We start from the raw sequence: 13,360 nt of genomic DNA on the forward strand, positions 1-13,360 counted from the left end.
TTAGCATTCACAGATTTAGTTGGGTGAAGCTATTTGAAAAATGTACCTGATTATATCAATTTCATGGTTTTTATACCATTCTAGTTCATTGTGATCATTGAAGGGTTGAAGTGATGAGTTAGTTCAAGTGAATTCTAGTACACAAGTATATTGTGCTTAAAATGGGCTCTTCTTTATTTTCTATCGATGTTTTGCTCCAGTAGAGAAAATTTAAAATGTTGGTTTTACATTTTATAAGCTTTATGAATAATATAAATTAACGGTAATATAAATTTGATAAGTCCAGTATTAAATTAATCGATGTTGATTTTCATTGTATCGCTTTGTATCAATGTTACTTGCACTGTTTGCAATTCATCACTATTCTCTCAAGAATTAGTTTTTTATGAATTTCATGATCTGAAAATTGAAATTCAAATGCCATTTGGATGACGTTCACATTACACTGGTTTTTTTACAATAATATATTGTTACGTTGAAGAGTGAGGCAATTCAATCCATTTGGAAGTAAAAGGAAATCACAGTGCGATTTGAACAGTGGATAGTAACTTTGAAATTCAGTTGCTCAATTCATTTCGGCTTGATACTATCATTTGTAATTTATAGTTGATCAGAAATATGCATTGTATATAATGTTTATATTTCAGTTTGACTAGTCTTCTATCACAGTCTCGCTTTCATTCATAAACATGATAATCCTAAATACGTTGATTACCTTGAAGATGTAGCTTATCTTACGTCGAACAATGTACAATACAAACAATTTTCATTAAATTACTATTATGATGATCATTGGAATTTCTGCCTGTGATTGAGAAAAAGTCATTTTATGAGCCTTGAAATTCGTACCTAGAAAAAGTCGCATTATTACTAGAAATTTTGTTATTTTTACTATTTATTATAGGTACTGTACATTGATTTTTGTGATTATAGAGATCAACTACTTTATTCTGAATCAGGATAAGGATAAATAGGGAAATTGTGAGATGGGGATAACATCCATAGTTACATAGCATCAATTTGAAAGCTCTGATAATAATGATTTGAACGGAACTACGATTCTGGCTTGGTATTATCTTCTATTATATCTTCAAGAGCACAATATTATAAGTAATGCTCAGAATGGATTTGTTAAGGGTAGGTCAACTACCGGAGCCATGGATGCTCTCGTCAAGAATATTCTGAGCGCTTTGTAAATAAGAGTATGCTCAGGTGACCTTTTGTGACCTGAGCAAAGCTTTTGATTGTGTTATGCACTCTCTCTTACTGGATAAATTGAAATTTTATGGCGTTTGTGGAGCAGATCTTAGCTTATTTAAAACTTATCTTGTGGGACGTAGACAAGTGGTGTGTATTGGAGATAAGAGATCAGATGTAGCATGTGTAAAATTCGGTGTCCCACAGGGATCAGTTCTCGGGCCATTGCTTTTTATTCTTATGATAAATGACCTTCCTGCTGTTCTAAATTGCCGTTCAATACTGTATGCTGATGACACAACATTTATTAATAAATGTACTGACCTTCAAAATCTTAAAAATCTAACTGAGACCACTCTGATGCAAGCAGCGACATGGTTTAGGGCTAACGGCTTCATGCTCAACGAGAATAAAACACAGACTATGCACTTCACCCTTACAGGTGGCTTAGATTGTGTGCATGCAATAAGCGATGTAAAATTTCTGGGGATATTCATTGACAGATATTTGACTTGGGAAGCTCATATTAATTATATATCAAGCAAACTTTTAAGAGTGATTTATCTGATCAGACAACTGAAAAATCATGTTCCAGATAATTATTTGAGATCGATATATTTTGCCTTTTTTCAGATTGCAACATATGGCATACTATTGTGGGGAAATAGTAGTCATGCAGAAAATATTTTATTATTGCAAAAGAAGGTGGTCAGGGTTTTAACTGATTCTCATAGATTAGCACACTGTAAGCCTCTTTTTGTCCAGCTTAGAATAATGACAATAGTGATTTTTTACATATATACTGTATCGTTGCATGTTAAAAAAAACTCATCCAATTTAAAATTAAGGCATCAAACTCATAGCCATAACACAATAAATTGTCATAGGATTGATATTCCCTATCATAGGTTATCCAAAACAGCCAAAAGTTATGATACATTTGGTATAAAAATTTGCAATAAATTACCTACAGATTTAATATTAGAGACAGAAAAGAAATTTAAGACGAGATTATTGAATTGGCTTGTGATAAATCCTTTTTATAGTGTTGAAGAGTTCTTTGAGAGTGAAGTAATTGTTGCTTAGAGTTAAGAGGTTTCTATTTGTATTTATATATTGTTCTAAAGGCTCAAGTTGTGCTGTAAGGAATATGTTTTGTGCATTCAAATGAATATTATTAATGTATTTGAAAAATCTAATTGACAGTTTACTTAGGTACTTTATTATGTTTAAGACTCAGTAATGTAATTTTGTATGTACAGTTGCTGTAAAACTTGATTTTATCTTTTGTCTTACTGTATTCAATATTTGACTTTGCCTATTGTTCTAAGAATTTAACGGCAATAAGATAAAAAATAAAATGAAAAATAAAAATACAGAAACATAGAAATTGAGAGGAAAAGGTAGAGTGGTTAAGTAAATAGAGGCTTAAGGCAGAGAGATATATTATCATCAGCAAGAATATTTAATGCAGTTCTGGGGTGAATGGGGTGAAATCAATGGGGTGAAATTAGATACATTGAAATTTGCCGGTGATATTGTTATTATAGGAAATAGGACCGAAGAAGATGTAGAATGATGAAGAAAATGATTGAAGTAACAAAAAAGGTTGGATTGAAAGTGAATTTTGATAAATCAAAAGTAATGATTCATAATAGTGAAGTTAACGAGAGAGTATTTGAGATTACTAGAAGAGTGACAATAGTCTGGTCAATGTTCAAGAAATACAGCTATCTCTTCACATCTAATATTGCCATGGAAGTAGCAAGAGAAAGGAAGGAATAGGAGGGAATGAAAAACGTATTCAAACAAGTATTGAAACATGGATTGAAATGAAGTAGTCCAGATGAAAGAAAACTTTACAAAACGCACTCGTACACTTAATCCTTCTATGGAAAGCTGATTATTGCCTTTTGAATTGTATACAGCTTTTGATTTAAAATTTTTGTAATTGTTTAAGGAAGCAATAAACAAGTTATTCATTTATTTATAGCAATCGAATAGCAATTATTTCAACTATAGACTATATAAAACTATATACACTAAGTTGAAATTACAGTAGAATAATAAAAAATCCCATGATTATTTCGAAAAATAACAAAATAATATCTTGAAAAAACAATAATAAAGTAATTTGGAAATTTGGACTATCCATAAAACTGAACTTTTATCAAGTCAGAACTATTTGTATAAAGCTGCTTCTAGTAAACAATTTTCTATTCTCCATAGTTTATGGTAAGAAAAATTGCAATACTCTTGTTGTCTAGCTAGTGTTTTAGTCATCTCAATAATTGTGTACTTGATTGAGTAATAGTTTTCTGAAGAGAATGAGGATCACATTCAATATTATTGGCAGACAGAAACAATAAGCAATAACAAACAAACCGTGCGTATTTTTCACAATTTCGAAGTATCATGAGAAAATTGCCACTCGTCACAACATGTAAATAGCAGAAAAATGTATTTGTGAGACGGGTGGTGACTGGTTATACTGAGCGTCGTATATCATGAATAATTAAAATCAGTGACTCGCTTCATATTGGCTGGCTATCTACTTCTGTATCATTCAGTTTTAAATCTAAAACGAAAAAACCCAGAATCAAATTGAAAATTCGGGCGAAACGTTTTGGCACAAATTATAAATGCTTGTCAAAGAGAACAGGCTACAAACAACCGAGAACACACATGCAAAACAGAAAAAACTCAGTTGAATCGTTAACACAGATTTATAAATGTTTGATAAGGCCAATACTATGAATGTGAGCCCTGTAGCGAACCTGTCAAGAGTTCTGAAAATACAGGCAATTATGATAGTGAATTTTGTAAACTTCAATACATAACACTTAGCATTCGTTTTCTCTTTCTTTGATACCTATAATGTGAAACCACTTCAATGAGGAGTTGGAATCATCGTAGACCAAATTGATCTGGATGTGTAGGCTGAGTAGAAATTCAAAAAGATAAGATATGACAACAAGTCACTTTGATTTTACTTTTAACCAACGCTGTTGAATTGCTGGAAATGCTTCAGAAAGGACTAAATATATGTATAATTCTCTTAAAAGTTTAGTGTTTGCAATGACCAGTATACACTCTAAAGATTTCCGTCAATTTCAGTCTACCAAAAACCCTCCCACTTATTTCATGACATAGCTTGTTAGATTTTTGGGAGTGTTAAAATTTCTAGTATTTATTTTAGTTTAGTTAAATATTTGAATGCTTTTGAGTATGGAATAAATGACTTATTTCCAAATTATTAATTGAATTTCAACCGTTTTCTCGGTTGATTTGGAAATGGTTTCATTCGGTTTCAACTCGGTTTCATTCCTCGGAATGAAACGAGGAATGAACCTGAAACATTGTTTCCATTTTTCAACAAAATTACTAAACTTTTAATTTATGCATCACTTGAAACACAATTACGTAGCTGATTTGAGAAGACAGTCCCTTCAATTGGAATTCAGTTGGCTCAGAAAACTGTCAAGTTGGGAACGAAATATTATGCAAATGGAGATGGGACTTGACAATATAACTTATTGAGTTGTTTCATACAAGTAGCTAGCTAGTCAAGGACTTGAGTTATTGACATGTCCTTCAAACGATCAACTTTTTCGTTACCGACTTGAAAATCCACAAAAGCACTAAAAAATAATGAAGTTGGACAACTCTTTTGCCATCGGCAAAACTCAAATTTTTACTACTGGTTGATGTTAAAAAGCACAGTCTGTTGACGTGTGGGTGTGACTAGAAATAATTGGAGGCTTTAGAATTTAGAACAATCACAATATTGAATTCTATTTGGACGACTTATTATTTTAATTTTTTGGAATGATTGATCATCACTGGGTCACACCAAACTATTAAATTGAGGATAGAATAATCTAATATTTTATGATATTACTGTACATTGATGAAATAGAAATGAGAGAAAAATAAATGTTGAATTGAATGGTTTTGATGCTAGTAAAATTAATAAGAGCAAACTAACAAAAGTTAAACTCCACTTGCCTAATCTTAAATCTACTGAATAAGTCACTTTTATGCCAATTCAGGGGCAAGTTTACAAGTCAATTTGAAACTGTATAAGGATTGTTCATAGCTAATTGTTTACCATTGCGCATTGTGGCTTAGTGAAAAATTCGAATGAAATTACTTGAAAGATGCATTTTGTATGATGAGAGAGTTTTCAGGGATTTTATGAGTAAAACGTTAGTATCAAGATTGGAGTACTAATATGATACAAGAATACGTACTCGTAGAGCATTACGAAGATTGTTTCATAATGAAAACTTCAATATGAACACAAATTTGAGTATCGTGAATATCCTCATTAGCATCTACGTGACGTAAAATATTGATTACTGATTCTCATTAAAGCATAAGATGGATAACTTACTGTTCACTGATCATTATCAAACGTATAGCATAGCATTGGTTCAAGTTGAATTAACATTTAGCAATATATCAGCAATTTTTTTTAATCAAGATACTAGAGCTATATTTCACAAAAAAGTACAGTAACGTATACTTCACTTTGAATAAAATGATTACTCCTTTTTTGTTGAGATTTCTTGAAATGAATTTTGTCAGCTGAAAAAGAATGGTTAATACTATGATAATATGATACTTATTACAAAAAATCTGGTGTGGTACACACACAACTTTCCTTGCTCATTGAACTGTTAGCCTCATTCTTAAACGAGAATAATTCAGGGGAATAACATAATGACGATTGGCAACTACGGTACATATTTTAAACTTCGATCATATTATTGTATATAATGGTTTTCAGAGTACATTTTCCTTTGTGTAAATTATTGTGAAGTTCGATGATTTTTAAAAGACGTCCATATTGACTATGTGTTCTTTGAATAAACTGCTCTACCTACCTACCTCACGCACGAGAAGGAGGCTACAAAGTCAATTTTTCAATGATGGGGTAGACCCCCTGTTAGTGTTTTAGGTAGGAGACTCATGCCAGTTGATAGAGCTGATAAATAACTATACAGAATATGAATTTGAAAAAAATCGGTCAAGTCATTTTCGAGAAAATCGTGATAGAAATTCAACAAAATCAATTTTTCTCAAGAATATTACGGAGCTCCTGCAGTTTTCCAAGAAATGAGACTCATGCCAGTTGATAGGGCTTATAAATAGCTATCTAGGGTATAAATTTGAAGAAAATCGTTAGAGCCGTTTTTGAGAAACTGAAAACATCTCGATAACCCACTAAATTATTATTTATTTCTAGAGGCAACATATTAGAATATGCCTCTATGTTTAGTGATTTCAGGCGAGACTCTGAGTTTGTAAGTTTGTGTTAACTGCATTCAGTTAACTGCACGTCAACTTGAGAAGGTAGAGAATTTGTTGACACGAGTCTTAATCTTCCTCATCACCACATATTCTACTCAACTCCTCCACTCCACCTCATTCTCCTCTAACACATCTCAGCTGTCAGCTCCTTCTCATCACAAATCTGTAATCTGCAGCCGAAATTTGCTACTTAATTCACTTCAATTATTATGCTAATGCACATCACTTACATCTGACACTGTAGCAGATTATCATTGTGGTCAGGATATTTATGATTTATAACATCGCGCAAAAGCAACAATATCTAAAGTTTCTGAGTAGGTGGTTAGTGGGTTACTAAACTGGAGCTTAATCCTCCATCCAACTACCAGTGACTTCTTGATTATAGAAATGAGCATCTACTGAACCAAACTGAAAAGTGACGCATGTCGTTATATCGATGTTCGTATTACATCCGTTAGTTTGATTGATGTTTATGAAAATATATTTTCTCTAGCATGAATTGTCTACATCAGGGGGTGCCCGCAGATTTCATCATTGAAATTCTTAGCAAATGTAATTTTTTTAAACACACAAATGAAAAACCGAATATGGTAGGGGATGACAATACCAAATCTTGTTAGGATACCGTCTTTCACACTAATCTTGTTATTCAGTTTGAAGAAGACGATTCTGTGTTAGCTGAAAGTAGTACAGAAAAATGTAAGACCAACTTTGTACTGTAAGAGAAGTTCGAAATTTTAGTTCCGCTTGAAAAATCTTTGATTGCATCTGCGTTGATTCCAAGAACGAAAGTATCTTCGTGGATATACTGTACGTTAATGATGGATCACGTTGCTAGAACTAGTGACTAGTGAACAGATTATGGCCTATTTAAGCGAATGGTCAACTACCGATGACCGGTGAGAGCGCATTCATTCAATACAGTCTCTCAAGTAGTGAGCGCACTCAGAAGGATGGCCTTTTAGAGAAAGAGCTGTTCCGACAGGAAATTATCAACCATTTGAGACAACAGATGGATGCTGCGTCTAGAACAACTTGTCCATTCCCCGTTAGTGGCCGGAACATCACACAGCCATCAAAATGATATTTTCTAAAGGTAGAAATCCTCGACATGCATGACTAGACGGACAAAGAATGCCTATAGATACACAACAGAATTCCACTAGTTATAGCAGACTGTAGAGTTTATGAAGTGGTAAACACATAATATACAGAGTGACCCGAGAAAACGTGACATGTTTACCACCACAGTATTCTACAAGCTGGAATAAACAAAACTTTGTGGAAAATTTCTATTTCCTCTAAAATCCCTCGTAATCTGCAATTTTCCACCATGGGAGATAACGTAATATTATTTACTAGTTACTAGAGAATTTCTCAACATTTTTCCGAAATTTAGTGCCGGGTGCAAAAAAGCCGGTTAAATTTTAATCGTGATTAATTTCACGAGAACCAATCAGTGAATCCGTATTTTCTAAAAGGCCTTCTATGATTAGTTCTCGCTAAATTGATCACGGTTAGAATTTAACCGGTTTTTGTACAAACTTCCTATATCTTTCATATCAAGACTTTTTTTGAATGCTCTAAAACACAATTTTCTCTCATATTTCCAAGGAAAACCATCAGGTTTTGATCAAACAAACAAATTTCCTAGTCAAATCCCAGACTACTGCGACTGTCACAATATAATGAGTTGGATGAAACAAATAAATACTATTGCCAATCTCCACCTGTCCAATGAAAATCCATAAAGTGAACTCAATTTAGTCATTGAGTAAGTAGGGTCAAGTTTCACACAAGATTATTGGATTATATTAATAATGGCATAGGCTTTGAAGGTAGATAGACTCTTGACAGGTTTGTGAAGGAGGGGATGATGTTTAATGCATACACCTTGAATTTTGTAATACAATTATGACAACCTCTCACATCAAGAAGTTTATGTCAAAGTTATCTATTTCAAATGCATCATTACAAAAAGTAATAATTAAAGCCAACTTATTATCAAAACTGATAAATAGTAGGTTAGTAAAATAAATAAGTAATATTTTACCTGCGCTGCGTTAGGCATGTTAGAAATTACGACGAGCTATGCAAACTCAAATACTGGAGTTGCAGTAGCAGTCACAAAAATCCAATTGATTGTTCAACAAACTAGACTAGTGAAACCAAACTAGTACTTCAACAGAACACAATTTAAGGGTGCATAAAACACTAAGAGCTCAATCCGACCCAAATATTCCAAGAACATTCACAAGTTAGAATTTCTTGTGAATACAGAAATCGTAAAATGTTGGGGCTCCACGACAAGAAATGTAAACAGTTAGGACGGCAGAAACGGGGATCGTTGCTTGCTAACACCGGGTGCTGACACAGATCGAGTCGCACTGTTTTCGTTCGCTGCTTCACTGCATGAAGCGAGGGTGGAAATTGCACGTAGGAAGCTCACCATGATACACAGCGCCTTTTTGTATCAACATGTAGAAGTATGACGTCATAAGTAGTAACTTATTCAAAGGAAACCACTGGCAAAGCGAATGTAACATGTTCTATTATCTACAAGGGTAATTACACATGAAGCGTTAAACACCGCTTTATATACGGTTAGAATACAATCCAATACATCCTTTGTTTATATTAACGCTTCTTAAGAGTAGTCCAGGCAATGAATGCTCAAAAAAGGGTATGGAGGGAAATGTTTGGAATACAATTTTTGACCCCGCAGTTCTGTTAAGAGTAGTAAGGAGGTGAACATATCAAAAGTCCCCACCCCTACACCCTGTGCTAAGGGGGTGGGGGTGGATCAAAGGTACCATTTTTTGGTTTCTCGCTATAACTCGAAAACTCATATAAACAATATAACTCAAGAGCGAATATCTCGGGAAATATCACAAAACTAGTCTGAACAAAGCTAGTCTGAACAAAAATTGTGTTTAAAACATTCCCTCCAAATTCCTTTGTCAATTGGTCTATTATTGCAAAAATGGAGATTTCACACTCAACACTAAAGCTGCTGCAAAAGGTGTAGAGAAATTCGTAAAAGTGTGAAATTATACTATTGAAGAGAATTCAATGCTCTATAAGCTCAAGATCAGCATGGATTTTCCCCATCGATTTTTGAAAAGTTATAAGAGCAAAAACTTGAAAAAAATAGTGGTAAACGTGTTTTTTCATAAAATGTCACACCTTCAAGAGCGGATATCACGAAAACTAGAGAAGATATTAATCCAGTCAAATGGTCGTTTTTCAAGGAACAGCCCCGAAAGGATTTTTCTCGACGGTTCTATATGTATTTTGGGGCGCTGAAATCGAACCTGAAATTTGCTGACACGCCAGAGGTTGCTTCACCCCCAAAACCCCTAAAAATTTCTGACTTTTTTCAATTTTCTAATTTTATCTCGTGAACCTTGAGTTTCTCAAGAAAAATCATTCTCGACAAAATTGAAGAAAATAAGATTTCCAATAAATTGAGTGGTCGCGCAAGAATCTACCATTTTTGGTTCTGAAGCTACGAATTTTCAAAAAAAGGTATTTTCAGGGAGTTTTCAAAATTATGCAAACCTACCACTTCTACCCTATACAACATGGATATTTTTATAGTACAGATAAAAAACCACACATCACGTGAAAGAACAATTCATTATGAACAGGATTCCTTAGGAATTTTCAAATTTAGTAGTGGGGGAGGGGGGATCTACCCAAAAATAGAAAATCATGTCCTACAGCCAAAATACAATTTTTTCATTATAATACCTTTTCAAGGCCTTCCTAAAAAAAAATAATACATACTTCGGCTGAAATCATCTCACGCGGGTTATTTTCTATGAGAATCACCCGTTAGATACATTTAATTTCAGTATTTCCTAGTGGGGGGTACGTCATAAGGATACGTCAAGGATCAAAACTTTAAACACTTATAACTTTTGACAGAATGATCAGATCTCCTAGTACTACAACTCAATCTTCTCAGCTCGTCAAGGCGGTTCAAAATCATGTATCATAATTGAAATTTGATGAAAAAATAAAAAATCTACTTTTAGTGTATTTTAGCCCCTATTTAAATAATACACAGAGAAATGTCCAATTTCTATATTCAAAACTGTGTATCTCGGTAACCCGAAATGATAAAAAATAGTACTTGGTCTTGATCAAGAACAAGGTCTAGAAAGAACAGAATCTCCTCTTTCATGTGAGATAAATGAATTTCGTAAAAATATAATCGTGAGGTAAGATAAGTTTGATTCAAAAAATCAAGAAATTTGTGATATTTTCCTCATTTTCACAGTCTCGACAGTTTTTTGATAATAAACAGTCATGCAAGATGGATTAAAGGCAACGTAGCTTATAGAACATGTAATTCTCTTCCATTTGAGACTAATCGCAAGTCTCTATCTTGTATCTTACTCGTTTTAGAGACTCTTGAATAACAGTAAAATCACAGAAAAAATGAGAAAATGAAAATGATCATTTTTTCAATTAGCTGTAACATTTGAACGGTTCGGAAATCAGGAAAACGATTCATGGGAGCGGAAAGAGGAGAAATATCCTTATGACGTACCCCCCACTAGGCAATACTGAAATTAAATGTTTCTAACGGGTGATTCTCATAGAAAATAACCCGTGTGAGATGATTACAGCCGAAATATGTTTTTTTTTTGTTAGGAAGGCCTTGAAAAGGTATTATAATGAAAAATTTGTATTTTGGCTGTAGGACATGACTTTCTATTTTTGGGTAGATCCCCCCTCCCCACACTACTAAATTTGAAAATTCCTAAGGAATCCTGTTCATTGAATTGTTCTTTCACGTGATGTGTGGTTTTTTATTTATACTAGAAAAATATCCATGTTGTATAGGGTAGACGTGGTAGATTTGCATAATTTTTTAAAACCCCTTAAAAAATACCCCTTTTTTGAAAATTCGTAGCTCCAGAACCAAAAATGGTAGAATCCTGCGCGACCACTCAATTTATTGGTAATCTTATTCCCTTCAATTTTGTCGAGAATGATTTTTCTTGAGAAACTCAAGGTTCACGAGATAAAATGGGAAAATTGAGAAAAGTCAGAAATTTTGGGGTTTTGGGGGGTGAAGCCGCCCTCTGGCGTGTCAGCAAATTTCAGATTCGAATTCAGCGCCCCAAAATACATATAGAACCATCGAGAAAAATTCTTTCGTGGCTGTTTCCTGAAAAACGACCATTTGACTGGACTATAGAGGACGTTGTGAGATGAATATTGTAGGAAATTATGTAAGCTTTAATTTTTTATATAACAGTTATGTCCCTAAGATACATAGTTTTCGAGTTATATGCGAGAAACCAAAAAATGGTACCTTTGAACCACCCCCACTCCCTTAGCACACTGGGTAGGGGTGGGGACTTTTGATATGTTTACCTCCTTACTACCCTGAACAGAACTGCGGGGTCAAAAATTGTCTTCCAAACATTTTCCTCTATAACCTTTCTTTGACTGGACTAAGGTGGAAAACAGATTTCAAGTTATCATACATGAATCATGCGAACGAGAACTGAAAAACGCTGGTTAATCGAAACGCGTTGCATACGCGGTTGAAGTTGAAACCTCAAGCGTTGTTCAAACGCGTTCAACAACTTCATGTATTCAGGCTGTCATCTTCATAATATCATCTTGAACGTGACTAAAGGCCAACGCACACAGCAACAGACGGAGGAAAAATCCCTCTCCAGGTTATCGATTGTTGCAACGCAGACGTCCGCATTCTAAATACTGCAAATGTCTGCCGACGTGTGCATGCAAATGTGCTTTTGTCAGAAAAACTAAGGAATTGAACTAGATTCAGAAAACAACTCTAAAAGTGCCTCAAACACTAAGAGCCCAAACCTGACGCCCACATATTCCCGTGAATCCAAAAACAATATTTGAAAAATCGAAGTGTCAAAATAATCATATTAACAAAAATACAAATTGACAGGATAGAGTAGTAAGGCCCCCATATTAAATCCTGACAATTTGTTGATATTCTGAGGGAATGTTATATTTACATTGTTTGACTCTAATATCGTGACATCAGACTTAAATAGCAAAAAGCTTATTATGAGACTTGCTGCTGTATCTTAGTGAGCATCCAGAGAAGAGAAAATAGTGAGCGGATTATTGGCGCCACCCCCCCCCCCACTATGACACCCCCTCCCCACGTAAACACACCACCTCACACCAAGGTAGGATCCTGCTGAAAACTACCCTCTCACTCTGATTCGGCCACCTTATTTGAGGGTCTCCTCGCGGTGCTCAGCCCTCAGCCCTCACTCTACTTGCACTTTTGACGCCACTTTATAGGTCAGGGGTACAGTCCATGGGAAAATCAGCCAGCGTTCCAGCAAAATGAATAATGCCATACCACGTGCTAGTCCAATTCGTGTACCTATTCAACAGAGATCCCTTACCATATTCAATTCCGATTCCAAATTTATTCAGTTTGGATAAAACTGAGTTTTTATGAGTTCTAGAACGCTGTGTACGAGAACAAGACTCGCGTGTAAGCAAATTTATGCTTCAAAGTTTCCAACATGAAATGTACATGAAAATGGGGAATTGTCCAGAGAAATACTGACAAATAAAGGAGTAAAACAGGGATGCCCAATTTCACCTGCCCTCTTCAATATTTATGTTGATGAGCTTATGCATGTGTGACAGCAACGCGTTGACAAGGGTAATTTCTCTTACCCCCACTTATGTGAACCATTTAATCATGTTTGCGGACGACACAGTAATCATACAGGAATCTGAGGACAAGCTACAAATTGCAATGCATAAGCTCAACATAATAAGCGAACTTTTTAAAATGAAGATTTCGGCAATCAAAACGAAG

General features: G+C 34.4%; 1 protein-coding gene across 2 annotated transcripts in view; it reads right to left on the bottom strand.

Moving 5' to 3' along the window:
* The window catches only part of LOC111060021 (cAMP-dependent protein kinase type I regulatory subunit), a 243,383-nt gene that overhangs the window by 211,849 nt on the left and 18,174 nt on the right, over positions 1-13,360 (bottom strand). Inside the window, exon 1 of one of the 2 annotated variants that reach the window (XM_039428200.1) lies at positions 8,570-8,910. The exons of the other annotated variant lie outside the window; for it this stretch is intronic. Within the exon in view, the coding sequence (XP_039284134.1) occupies positions 8,570-8,587 (18 nt within the window). The 5' untranslated portion in view covers positions 8,588-8,910. Of the gene's footprint in view, positions 1-8,569; positions 8,911-13,360 lie in introns of those variants that run through there. 2 annotated transcript variants of the gene reach the window in all.

Source organism: Nilaparvata lugens, chromosome 5, assembly GCF_014356525.2.
Source record: "Nilaparvata lugens isolate BPH chromosome 5, ASM1435652v1, whole genome shotgun sequence".
Taxonomy (NCBI): domain Eukaryota; kingdom Metazoa; phylum Arthropoda; class Insecta; order Hemiptera; family Delphacidae; genus Nilaparvata; species Nilaparvata lugens.